The sequence below is a fragment of the Polyodon spathula genome, chromosome 15, assembly GCF_017654505.1.
Source record: "Polyodon spathula isolate WHYD16114869_AA chromosome 15, ASM1765450v1, whole genome shotgun sequence".
In the NCBI taxonomy this organism is placed as follows: Eukaryota; Metazoa; Chordata; class Actinopteri; order Acipenseriformes; family Polyodontidae; genus Polyodon; species Polyodon spathula.
In genome coordinates, this window is record NC_054548.1 from 34,691,715 (window position 1) to 34,705,640 (window position 13,926).

The window sequence follows — 13,926 nt, forward strand, 5'->3', positions numbered from 1 at the left end:
GATATTATTCATCCCTTCGTATTTCTTTACAAAACAGGGTGTCCATGTTTAAAGGCATCACTGTATTGATAAACAGATTATTCTAATTACAGATTTAAAAACTTGTTTGGATATTTCAGTTTTAGCACATTACTGTGTAGAATGTAATTTACCACCAGTGCATTTTCACATAGTGCTTACACTGATTGTTACCCCTCTCCCCAAACATTTTCTTCATGTTTTGTAGTACGCACCCTGGTAATAACAGTACTCAAAGAAGCCTTGTTGAAGAAACTAGTCAACAGTGTGCTGTCTGATGCTGCTGCCAATGGACTGGCACTGCAGCTGGAAGTCCTCTGTAGTCTGATCCAGTTTTCAGGCTCCATGCAAGATTTAGCTGATGTCATCAGTCAGTTACCCACGCTCTTAGAGAAAACCAAAAACTACAAAAGGTAAATAACCCCAGCAAATATTTTGCACTTCCTTTCAGTTGTTCTTTTATAAATACATTCCTTTGTGTTTCTCAGTTGTAAGGTAGATGGTCTGAGTAATTTAAGTAAATGTTTTTTAATTAAGAATGTTCTTGTATAATAAAGATACATTGATTACACAGCATTTTATGGTTGCTATTTATGAAGTATGTTTATTAATGTGACCTTAACACTTTGAAATTCTTACGACAAAATAGTTTTTAAGGTAACCTCAGTAAGTTCCAATATTTTTTCTCTAATATTGTTCTTCCTGTAAAAACCTGGCGAGTGAGTGAATAACATGCATAATATCTGACTAGGGTAGACCAGCAATGTGCAAGCATATTTACAGCCTCCTTAGCCAGGTGTTTTCAGTACTTTTTAACCGGTACTTGTTTGGTTTAGATGTTAGGTTGTATACGTATCCTTTGTGTTTTACAGGTGGCAGTTAGTCGACAGTGTTTCCAAGAGACTTGACACCTATCAGGAAGACCAGTCTATCTGGAAGAAATCCTTGCTGACTGCCTCTGCCAAGTGGCTGATTAATTCTTACTCCAGCAGAAAAAAGCAAGAGGAAGAAATGAAAGAGGAGGAGAAAAACATGCTTCTCAGGCTTCAGGAATTAGTGGTAACACTGCACATATTGCAATATCTTTTTAAACAAAAGCATGGATAGCTTTTTTTTTGTTGTTGTTGTTTTGTCCTGGGTCATTTCATCAACTTTTAGCCTTTGTGTAGATACCATTTAGTTTATGTAAAAGTTTATGCTTGATCATAAAATTGTAATCCTGGTCCAGTAGATGTGCATACAGTTGACGAGCATGTCCTAATTAACTGTTTATTCCACAAGGATTACAAGGCTTGCCATTGTGAGGCAGAACTGTACATACAAATTGTAAATGTGTTTTTTCATCTGATTTTTTATTTATTTTTTATTATATATTTTTTGTTCTAATACTTCAAAATTGTATTGTTGTTGCAGCTTTCTTTTGGTGAAGTTACTGCAGGGGACTGGAATAATTTTGTGAAGTCAGGTCTTAAGTAAGTCAATATTTATGAAATACATGGAGACCATACCATACAGGCTTGGAATGACATGATCTTTGCTACCGGTTCAACATGCAGCAAAGATCACAATCCAGAACAAATAATGTACCCATGTGGGTTGCATTATGTGCTAAATTGAAATCCTTTTGGAGTTAAATACAAATGTTAAATTGGATGTGATTTTTGGATATCGCTTCTACTCTTTTTGCACATTGTACACTTCTTCCAAGTAATTGAATTGGTACTCTAACACAGAGAGACATTTATATAAAAGTGTCATTCTCCCTGTGGGGTTGCTTTTTATAACTAGACTGTTCTGACAAACATTTTTTTAAATCCTAGGTACCGCTACAGCGATCCAGCTTTTCTGGAAGTGCTTAACAGTCTGTTGACCCTGCTGTATAAATCTGATGACACTCCGAAAGATTTATTGCCCTTACCCATGATACATATGATGATAATGAACCATTCCTTGTTTCTGCCAACTATGTTGAAGACTGTAGAAGAGCAGGATGTGAATCCTCAATCAAAAGGTACAAAAAAGCCATGACTATAAACTTTTTCTCCCCAGGGCCGATAATACAGTAGCTTTTCTTGTTAGACCAATCAGACACAGCATTTGTAACATGCTGAATCACAAAGGTCAGTCAAAGGGCACATTGCCTTAAAGAAAATTCAATTTTGAACAAAAACATTCTCAACTGCTGAACATGTGACTTACTCACATGTGTTTTCAGGGCTTGAATTTCAGCACAGGATTGTGGGAATCACAAATTTTCCAAGTTGCTCCTGCATATTTGCAACTTTCAGTATGGTCATCTTTAAGCATTGTTTGTTTTTGTAGAAGCCGTCAAGACTCTGTCTATTGCAGCAGGAGCGAAGCAAACTGTATTGGGGTGTGGGGGGCGGTATTTTGCAAGCGGTGACTTTGGGAGTTGCTTTTATTTATAACTTTAAAAAGACAAAGACGAAATGGACCACTGGTTAAAAAGAGAAGCACCTTGCAACTATGAGGCAGCTGATTTGTTCTGCTGAAGGCAAAAAAAGTTTGCCAGAGGCAATAGAGAGTGCAGCTATGAAATTTTTCACAAATGAAATTTCAAGCCCTGGTTTTAGTAATCCGCAAATGCAGCTCGACACACAGTGCAACTGCAGAATAAACTTGATTCTTCCTTTTTCAAAGTCGTTTTTAATAATGATCTGCCGTTTTAGTCCATTTCCCAATGACATGTTTACAGCATTAAAAAAATATTATTATAGAAACAAATGTATTGTTAGGCAGTGATCCTATAGAAAAATCTAATGAGAAATTAATTTTGTTTGCCATTGCCACAGCTAGCCCAGTTTGACTTGCCTCTGTTGAGTTTGCTGTGTATTGAATCATGGTTTGTGGTCCTGCTGTTGAATTGCAGATGCATTGGTGGATGTATTGCTTACACTGGTAAAGAGCTGTGCTTCTGTTTGTGAAAGTAGCCATTTTGCTGTTCTTTTGGGGGCTTATGGAGCAACTTTAAGTACCACAGGTCAGTGCGAATTTTATCAATTGTAAATTTTGGTCATTTTTAAGCCAGTGTAATGATAATGAAAAGATATTATCTTCACTTTGCAGATCAGAAATTGTTACTGCTTCTTCAGGAGTATGAAAGAAACAATGTCAGCCTGGCTGAATTTAGGTGAGCAGAAAGGAAGAAATTGTATCTTCAAGCGTGACAGCATGTTTGGGTGGAAAAAAGTGTCTATGTAACTGATTTGATACTGTTCTTATGCCTCTGAACAGCAAACATGATGAGAAATATAAATACCAGTGATGTTGAACACGTTTTTGTGTTTCTGTGCTGTACCCCACATCTCATTTCTAACAGTGTTTTTAGTGACAGTCTTTGATAGAAGCCCAATAGTAACCAAGACCTCTGAAATTACTTTTGCTCCTCATTCCTTGAAAAAATAAGAGGAAATGTTCATTGAGAAATGGACATGCATCCCTCCAGAACAGCTTCAAGTTGCAGGCTTCTCCACTTGGACATTTTTATTATGCTGTTAATGCCATGAGACACTCTGCCCTATAGACAGTTTTACAATATGATAGGCTCCACACCAGTGTATTTTTGTTTCCTTTTAATAATGCATATTCTTTGATTGTGTTTTATTTGCTGGCATTAGTAAAGATATTTTCTAATACCCTTAACATGTTGTGTAATACTATACCATTTGTTTCCCAGACTGCTATTGTGGGGGCCAGCGGCAGTGGAACATCACAAGGCCAGGAAGAGTTTGGGGAAGTCCCTCTGGCAGCAGCCCAGCACAGAGGAGATCCTGGCCTTGTTCAACAGGGAAAAAATGCTTCACACTATACTGCATTTTCCTCAGCACCGACGCATCATTCCTGAGGTAGTGTTTATTATTTTCCTTCGAGATTGAAATTTTCACAATTATATTATCTTGCATTTTTATAGTCCAGTTTAGCTGTAATTACACTAAGTGTCCTAAACAGACATGCTCCTGCTACTCCATGCAGCAGTAGGAGGTTATACATGACTTGTAGCTCAGGAAAAAAACAAACATTTTAATTAAGTTTTTTTGCAGTTAGATTACTGTACCATAAATCGTATCTTGCTGTGAAGACCCTGCAAATGCACAGTCCTCAACTCGTATTCCCTCCCAAGTACAAAATGTAATCATTACCGAATGGGTATTAACCTCTTTAAGACCCAAAACCGGAATAAGATATAACAAAGCTGCTCAGCTGAGGCTGTGACACAGTCATGCCTGCCCCCAATGGTATAAAGTACTGCACACAGAGAACTCGCAGTAATTTTTTCTTTAAGACTGTTGCAATTATGCATGCAGCAACCTTAAAGGTTAATGGTTACATTTATATTTCAGGGAACCAGGGTTATGATAATAACCTAATGTTTTCTTGTATTTGAACTATGGTGGACAGAGAACAGTGTTTTGATGAAGTGATATGGATATGCAACTTGCATGTAATGTTTTCAGACAAGTTATCTGCAGTAACATAAGAATTGAATTACAACAATTAGGATGGTCATGGCAGTCTTTCTTTAATAATTTTGACTTGCACTTTTACACCTATCCAAAGGTATATGTACGTTTGAAGAGGTTAAATATGTTCTTTCCAACTGACTGCATGATGTGTGCATAATGTTCTGAAGTGAAAATGTCAACTTGTCTGTTTCAGGAAGGGAAAGAGATGCTCTTTAAGGATGACCGTATCAAGGACCTGGACGCTCTGTATGACCCCTGTTTCTTGTTGACACTCTTTAGTGCACTGATCAAACCAGGTAAAGCTTGTACATAAAAAATAAATCTTGATTTAGGCATATATCCTATATAATCTCTTCAATGCTTATGTTTTTATTGATTTTTTTTAACTTAATTTTAACTTAACAGGTTTTTACTCTTAGTACCATAATATAGCTGAGAGCAGATATACTGAACAAAAATATAAACGCAACATCCAACAGTTTCAAAGATTTTACTGAGTTACAGTTCATATAAGGAAATCAGTCAATTGAAATAAATTCATTAGGCCCTAATCTATGTATTTCACATGACTGGGAATACAGATAAGCATCTGTTGGTCACAGATACCTTAAAAAAAAAAAAAAAAAAAAAAAAAAAAAAAAAAAAAAGGCAAGGTAGGGCTGTGCATCAGAAAACCAGTCAGTATCTGGTGTGACCACCATTTGCCTTATGCAGTGCGACACATCTTTCGGATAGAGTTGATCAGGCTGTTGATTGTGGCCTGTGGAATGTTGTCCCACTTCTCTTCAATGGCTGTGTGAAGTTGCTGGATATTGGCGGGAACTGGAACACGCTGTCGTACACGTCGATCCAGAGCATCCCAAACGTGGTCAATTGGTGACATGTCTGGTGAGTATGGAGGCCATGGAAGAACTGGGACATTTTTAGCTTCCAGGAATTGTGTACAGATCCTTGCAACATGGGGCTGTGCATTATCATGCTGAAACACGAGGTGATGGCGGCGGATGAATGGCACAACAATGGGCCTCAGGATCTTGTCACAGTATTTCTGTGCGTTCAAGTTGACATCGATAAAATGCAATTGTGTTCGTTGTCCGTAGCTTATGCCTGCCCATACCATAACCCCACCGCCACCATGGGGCACTCTGTTCACAACGTTGACATCAGCAAACCGCTCGCCCACACAATGCCATACACGCTGTCTGCCATCTGCCTGGTACATTTGAAACCGGGATTCATCCGTGAAGAGCACACTAATCCAACGTGCCAGTGGCCATCGAAGATTAGCATTTGCCCACTGAAGTCGGTTACGACGCCAGACTGCAGTCAGGTCAAGACCCTGGTGAGGACGACGAGCACGCAGATAAGCTTCCCTGAGACGGTTTCTGACAGTTCGTGCAGACATTCTTCGGTTGTGCAGACCCACTGTTTCATCAGATATCCGAATGGCTGGTCACAGACGATCCCGCGGGTGAAGAAGCCGGATGTGGAGGTCCTGGGCTGGCGTGGTTACAGGTGATCTGCGGTTGTGAGGCCAGTTGGACGTACTGCCAAATTCTCTAAAAAACGATGTTGGAGGCGGCTTATGGTAGAGAAGTGAACATTCAGTTCTCTGGCAACAGCTCTGGTGGACAATCCCGCAGTCAGCATGCCAACTGCACGCTCCCTCAAAACTTGAGACATCTGTAGCATTGTGTTGTGTGACAAAACTGCATATTTTAGAATGGCCTTTTATTATCCCCAGTACAAGGTGCACCTGTGTAATGATCATGCTGTTTAATCAGCTTCTTGATATGCCACACCTGACAGGTGAATGGATTATCTTGGCAAAGGAGAAATACTCACTAACAGGGATGTAAACAAATTTGTGCACAAAATCTGAGAGAAATAAGCTTTATGTTCGTATGGAAAATTTCTGGGATCTTTTATTTCAGCTTATGAAACATGGGACCCACACTTTACATGTTGCATTTATATTTTTGTTCAGTGTAGATAGATAGTAGGAAGAAGCTGCACCTGTTTATCTATAGGGTTCTGTTTGTAAATAGCTGTATATTCTGAAGTTTTTATACACAGTCTTTTTATTTATTTATTCTTTTTTGCCTTTTTTGTAAAATGCTCAAGTTAACTTTTGAACATGTTCATGTGTTTTACTTGTAGCCATTAGATTTAAATTTTTAAAAGCGTATGTTTCAAACATTGTGTTTCTTAACATTTCTGTTCACAGAGTCAGTGGTAGATTGTTACAAGTTTGTGGAGATGAATGCTTTGGGAGTGACTGTAGCAGCTCTTAGCAGTTATGATCCTAAAGTAAGAGCGGCAGCTTATCAAGTCCTGGGATCTTTCTACCTTCACCTAGAGGGTGCTCGCTTTAGAGAGAAAAGACAGGTAAGACAGTGTTACCAGGTTTAATTGTATTGCCAGTGCATTAATGATGTAACCCTGTGTTGCAATTTTCTTATTTTCTGTCTTAGTTAGAAATATTTGCAAAAAGCAAAACTAACGATCTTGCAAGCTCTCCTGTGTACACGTGTGTCAGACATTGGTTGAAGTGTAAAGAATGAAATATAAAAATATAAGAAAACTAGCTTCAGCTTGAGTTGATAGTGCAGTTATGTAATTAGCCTTGTGAAATTATTTTTATTTTTGTACAATTTTTCGTTTTTTTTTCAGTTTGTTTTTTATTACAGATACACATTAATAAAACAACTCAAATAGATGTATATCAATAATAGTATAGAATACATGTTTTAACTACTTAATTTTTATTTAAGATTTTCTGCTTTTTAATGACAGTGACAGAGAAATTGCACAGAAAAATAATGTTATTTGCCAGAATTTTTCATAAGCAGCAATAACGGTAACGTACAGTCCCCAACTCTAATTAACTGCCTATTTACAGTAAATACTCTCTATAAAAACACTATATATATATATATATATATATATATATATATATATATATATATATATATATATATATATATATATATGATATATATATATATATATATAATTGCACATACAGCGATAGGAATTGTATTTCAAGCTTGGGGAGGTATACAAGTATATAACTATGTAGCAAGCTTTGGAGTTTCTCAGTATTTAAACTTAGCAATGTTTAGATTTAGCAGATTTATTCATTCAAAACCAAAACAACATTTGTTCCAGTGCAGAGTTTGCACCACTTGCAGGATGGCATGCAGTGGTGACGTCAGACCCGGAAAAACACAGACTCCAAAACAAGGACTGACTGAGCCGTGACGCGCAGTATATTTATTAAATGATGAAACAAACAAAATATTTAAACAAAACACACAACACTGAAAATAAAGGGTGTTTGGTCAAACAAACAGACAGACGAAAAGCAAAACGGACTTGGACTAATCCTTCAAACAAGTATCGTGCTGGTTTTTAGCCAGCATGCTGTAGCAATTGCTATATTATGTTAAATTAACTCTCCTCTCACCCGTTCTCCACTTCCCGAACACACAACCCCGAGTGAGTGAAAACATGCTGCTTTTATGCAGCTTACCGAGACTCGATTGCTAATCAGTCATTCAATTGGAGTCTCGGTACAACTGCATGTGAATTCATGAAGTGCAATTTCCCGTGCTCACATATTATTACATTTTACCCTCACGTGAAGTGCTGTGCAATCCTTGTGGCTAAATACAAATATACATTTTAAATATACAAACACTCGTGCTCGTAACCCATATTTATGTCCCGTGTGTTTTATACATAAACACCAACATTAACACACTACATACAACATAAAACACTAATAAACACAAAGGGGCATGACACTCTGCCACGCATACTAATACAAAATAAAAGCAAACAGCCATATTTTCACCAAAAAGAATAAACAGCTAATGCTTAATGACGGTATCTTTAGACTCGCATTCCAGCCGACAGTTGCAAAATCTGCACATCATTATTTTGTCACCGTTATTATGCACGTTTTAGGTATTTTAGAAACAAATGTCTCTTCTCTTCCATCACAATCTGAATCCCTCCATTTCTGTACTTCTCGCCACTGGTTTGTTTACCTCTGTCTGTGTAATCCTAGCCTAGTGTCTGGGCATGTTCTGTGTCTCCCTTGTGATTGTCTGTTCTCATTGCCCGTTGTTTGCCTGTGCCCATTGGTCCTAGTCTGCAGCTGAGAGCCAATAGGATGTGTGATCAATATGGGGACGAGGCTAAAGTCCTGCCACACCGTTTTGTGCTGGTTTGTTTGTAACCTATGTTCGTTTTGTAATTTCTTTTTTGCATGTCATTTTGTTGTTTCTATAGGTTGCGTTTAGTTTTGTGCTATTTTATATTTGTGAAAATCATGTGTGTGTGTGTGTGTGTTGGTCAAACAGAATTAAAATCGAGCCAGTTGTCTTAACATTTGGTGCACAGCTGTATTCTCTGGATCTCTGTCAAGTTATATGATTTGGTCATCTGGCCATATCAGTTATACAGTCCACATTGAGTTATCTGTATCCTACAATTAAAATGAAATGCCTTATGGCCACAATAGTTTAAAACCTCCATTATGCTTTCTCCCCATATCTATCTATCTTCATATTTACAAACCATTAGATCGGATATGCTGTTACTCTTACAGTAAGGGACACTGCTTTAGTTTACAAAAAACATTTCTAGTTCTCCTAGTTAGTGCTAGAATAAACTAGATAATCATAGAATTAATCATATTTGCCAGAACCATGAAGAATTTTGACAGACCGTTTGACACAATGTAAAACTAATATGTGATTAAATTCTGCATTCTTCGTTTTGTTGACATGTTTATGAAGAGGCTGAATGTATTGCAGTGGAACAGTAAACGCTTGGATCTAGTCATTGCTACGTTCATGCCTGTTTCTTTTTTTTTTCTTCCAGTTGCTCTATCTGATGGACGCAGTGAAGAACGGTATTAGACAACAAAATCTTAGGTTAACGTTCTCACTGGCAGTGTACATTGCCAAAGTTGCCCAGCAAATGCTGAAACCAGGTGGGTTGCATTGAGATACACAGATATTAGTGGTACAATTGGTATCCTAATTTCATATTCAATTATCGTATAGACATTTATAAACGATAGTTGATGCATTGATGTTTTATTTTTTAAAATAAAGAATGTTTGTTTTTTAACAGAAGATCCAATAACTAAAAACACTGTTGTGCATAATACAAAAAGTCACAACTTATGTTCAAATTATAAAAAAAGAAATACAAAGCACTTGAGTTTTTAACAACTGAACTTTATTTTTTAAAGTTGGATCATCCTCAAAACCTCATTCCGAAAGGAAATACATAGTTCCCGGATTACATTAGCTAGTTTATCTGATATGTGTCAATTCTGCTAACATTCTCAATCAGCTGTAGCTATATCTAAGACTTTGGGGATGTATATTGAAATAACACAGTGCTGCTGTAATTGTGGGCAGGTCCCTTCATTAGTTGGAAATAAGAACAACTCCGTCTTGGGTTTTCTTTTCCCCACAACCAGCTACACAGCACAGACTTTTTTTCTTTTTTTTTTTTTTAATTGAATGCAACATTAATCATAATAACACATCAAAATACAACATTTGAAGGAAACATGTACAGTGTGGAAATTTAGTCAAACCATGTTTGTCACACAGACTAGTGTGTTTCCACACGGAGGTAACGGTCATTTGCAGCGCTTTTTAAGACGTTACTGTAATAAAATAATGACTTGGATCTCATTATTGAGGAGTTTGGTTATAAAACGAGTGATCAGGAGAGGACTTATCAGTATGCACGTCTATAAAGAGGTATGTGAAAAATACAGCAAACAAGGGGTGGGGCTTGGCTGGAGATGCAGTACTGAGTGTCCTTTTGCGATTCAGTGCCTTTTAAACCTGTTTTACTCTGAAAAAAAATATTTTAAACAGTGCGTGTAAAACAAACATCGTGTGTAAAAATAAATTGGACGCGCCTGACATGCGCCGAATAAATGGACTGCAAAGGGTTGAAGTTATAGACGACCACTTTCACCTATCATAGCATTCATTAATTGAAAATGGTTTTAGAAACAGTTGTTAATCCATACGTAGTATAATTATACAATAAATTCACACTAATATATTAAAACTCTTTAGAATACAGCCATATATTCTGCTATACAGATCACATTGCATTGTTAACTTAAACACAGTTATTCAGTACTAAAGAGCAAAAGACATTGGAACGCAATTCCCAACCCCGGACACCTGAAGATTCAAGTTGGCAAACAAAGATTCATGATCTAATTTTTTAAGCATTTAATATTTTTAGAGATATGAATTGAGATCTAATGTTTCTTAAGTCCATGTGGTTCCATTGGTTTTAAAGTATCCAGAATGACTCTCCTCATTAGCAGATTTACCACCTCTCTGAGACCTGAGACTTTTTCGAGTCCTATAAATTCAGGAAGAACTGTGGTTCATGGCTTTATAGTGTCTCACTATTGCATAATCCAGATTGTTATTGACTATTTCAGCCTTTTGTTCTGCTATATGTATTTTTAAATGTATTTTTGCTTGTCCTACATAAACTAAGCCACAAGGACATGTAAGCATATATACCACATGGGTTGTATTACAATTGATAACACCATGTATCATGTATTTATGACCAGAGTGGGGATGATTGAAATGTTTGGTAGTATGTGTGTGAGAACGTTGAACACATCTTCCACACCGAATGTTACCATGTACTGTTTTAGTAAGCCAATTGTCATTAGATGGTATTGATTTATACACAGACGCGACTAACGCGTCATTAATATTCTTAACACATCTAAACAAAATCTAAGCGGAGAGGTAATGTAAGGCTGAAGTTGAGGGTCACATTCCAATATCCTCCATTGTTTCGAGATTATTCTTTTAATGTCATTGGAGATACAATTATACTCAATGACAAAAGTTAGTCTTTCTTATGTACTTAAATCATTCATTTTTATAGTTTCTATAAGCTCACAAACTTAGGCCTTCCATTACCTCTACACCTAGATTTTGTTTTAGCCTGTTAAGTTGACAATCTTAATATTCTTCTTTTTTCTTTCCTAGAGGAACACATGTATCAGATAGTCAACAAATTTCTTCTCTCCCATCAATATTTGGATCTGAAAAAAGTCCCTGGATTCTTTAAGCTCTTTTACAGTTTTGATTTGGAGGTAATTAATTGAAGTTATTAAAGCCTCATATTTCAGTAGCCATTTGCCACATTGATTCAACCACTGATCATATCAATAACACAGATGCATTTTGCATCATTTTAACGAACTGTTCTGTCAGAGATGCCACTCCTCTTATTACACTATCATTCTTAATTTTTCACATTTCTAGTTAAGTTTGTCATGTATTTGCATTATCACTTAATTTGAGTATACAATACTGTTCATTTATAATAAATGGCTTAATTCTTGGTTAGGCTGTGATGACAGTAAATTGTACAATATACAATACATGACTTTAATTCTCTATCTCACTGTTTTTTGATTTTCAAGTCAGATAGCAAATATAATTTGATGCATTCAAAAAATGCCTAAGTTTAAACGGAACAGTAGAGTTTACTGCAGTTATTTTTCCCATCTTTATCCCAAAATCATGATGTGACAGGGGCTCCCAATAACATTTATTACAGTTGGGAGTTTCTTCAAATACTGTCTTTGTTCAACAGTGCTTTGCTGAAGAGCTGTAACAAAATCAAAATCCTAGCTTTTATAGCTGGCAAGTGGGAGACTTGTGTGTATTTGCTTTATCTAAATGCCCTATGCTGTGTTTTGTCTTTTTTTTTTGTCAGCACAAAATAGAGCGTAACTGGGTTCTTGCTCTGCTGACTGAAGGATTAAAAGACAGGGATTGCTATGAGCTGTATAATCATCAGAGAATTTTCCACGTCCTCTTAGCATTCTTCAATAGCCCTCTCTGTGATGAGTCTGCTCAGGTGAGTTCAGTTCTAAACAACATTTAATACACTGCAGCACACGAGTCCTGACTTTAGCAACCCCTGCTATTCAGTCCTTGGACTCTGTTAAGCAGAGACTGATTTTGTTATGTGAACTAAAGCTAAGACCACCAAAGTCATTTCACTTGTGACAGGTGATGGATTTAAACCCAGGCATACTGAACCATCTAGACTGAAATACAGTCAAACCCATTTACAACGTACCTGGGATATAACGTATACACTGATAAAAAGAACCAGTATCATGGAACTGAACAAAATCGTATTAAATCCTGTTTAAATTCTCCTTTTAGTACGTACTCTGATAGTGCATGCTTCTTGTTATTATGCATGCAAAGCGATGGCACGCAGCAGTATGTGCTACAAATATTGCATACTCGTAGGCCTACTTCTTGCTGTTTGAACTTGACCTTGCTCTCTATTACTGTAATTTATGCAGTATTATCACGGCCAGCGCTAAATGATCGTCAATTTCACTTAAGAACAAACTGTACATTGTTGGAGAAATCTTAAAGGGATGAAAGCAGTCAAAATTATGTTGTACCCTAGCCCAACACTGTTAGCACGTCCAGATTGCCGTAATTAAACTGTTGAAACAACACTTTGCTGGATGACTGTATCCCAGAAACCCCTGTAATGTATACACACTCTTTCTTTTTTTTCCCATGTAAATGTTGTTTATTTTCATTGAACACGGGAGCAGAACGGAGGAGCTACGAGAAAGTGCCTAAGTAATCAAAAGGGGAATAATTCGTATGGGGGTCAAAAATGCCCACGCCACAGTAAATAAATTAGATGGGCATTTGCACAAAGGGAAAATCTGGGGTGGATAAGACGTTCTTTAATTAAGTAGAAATAAAGACCTTTAACTTGCTAATATGTGATGTGATCTAAGATAATTTAAAAAGTGTTTTGGACACATTGTTGTGTACTACAACATTAGCATATCTGACTGTACCAATGGAATATGATAAGAATAAATCCTGTATTTTTATTTGGGCTTGTCTCATGTAACCAGGGGGTTATGGCAACATATAATTACTGTATTAAATAATTAAAATACAGAATGTTACATACTGTATAGTAATGTACGATACTAATTACGTGTTACATTGTTTTATATTGTCTGTAATAAACCTTTATACTACATGCATTATATATATACATTAATTAATTAGTACTGTTCTAGGTTTTGATTTTTGTGCTGATTTGGCGGGTATGTGCATGTATCTGGTTATTACATACCTCGGTTATAACATACTGTTTTTACAGGCCCAAAGCAGGACAGTGTATCAGATTTTCACTTTATCTGTCTTTTTAAGCAAAGTATATGTTGCATTCGCCACACAATACAGTAGTCCATTTTTTGTAAACACTACAGGGTGTTCTGTAACCCTTTATCAACAGCCAATAGGGGATGACCAAACTCACTCAGACCCTTCCAAATGACATTGTT

The 13,926-nt window shown here is 36.7% G+C and overlaps 1 protein-coding gene across 1 annotated transcript in view; it reads left to right on the top strand.

The window, feature by feature from the left end:
- LOC121327846 (nucleolar pre-ribosomal-associated protein 1-like) overlaps positions 1-13,926 on the top strand; it is a 33,386-nt gene that overhangs the window by 13,449 nt on the left and 6,011 nt on the right. The window contains exons 12-23 of the mRNA XM_041272109.1: positions 227-431; positions 891-1,077; positions 1,432-1,490; positions 1,839-2,029; positions 2,909-3,019; positions 3,106-3,169; positions 3,716-3,884; positions 4,696-4,798; positions 6,730-6,890; positions 9,396-9,507; positions 11,570-11,676; positions 12,306-12,449. Coding sequence (XP_041128043.1) covers positions 227-431; positions 891-1,077; positions 1,432-1,490; positions 1,839-2,029; positions 2,909-3,019; positions 3,106-3,169; positions 3,716-3,884; positions 4,696-4,798; positions 6,730-6,890; positions 9,396-9,507; positions 11,570-11,676; positions 12,306-12,449 — 1,613 coding nt within the window. The remainder of the gene's footprint in view (positions 1-226; positions 432-890; positions 1,078-1,431; positions 1,491-1,838; positions 2,030-2,908; positions 3,020-3,105; positions 3,170-3,715; positions 3,885-4,695; positions 4,799-6,729; positions 6,891-9,395; positions 9,508-11,569; positions 11,677-12,305; positions 12,450-13,926) is intronic.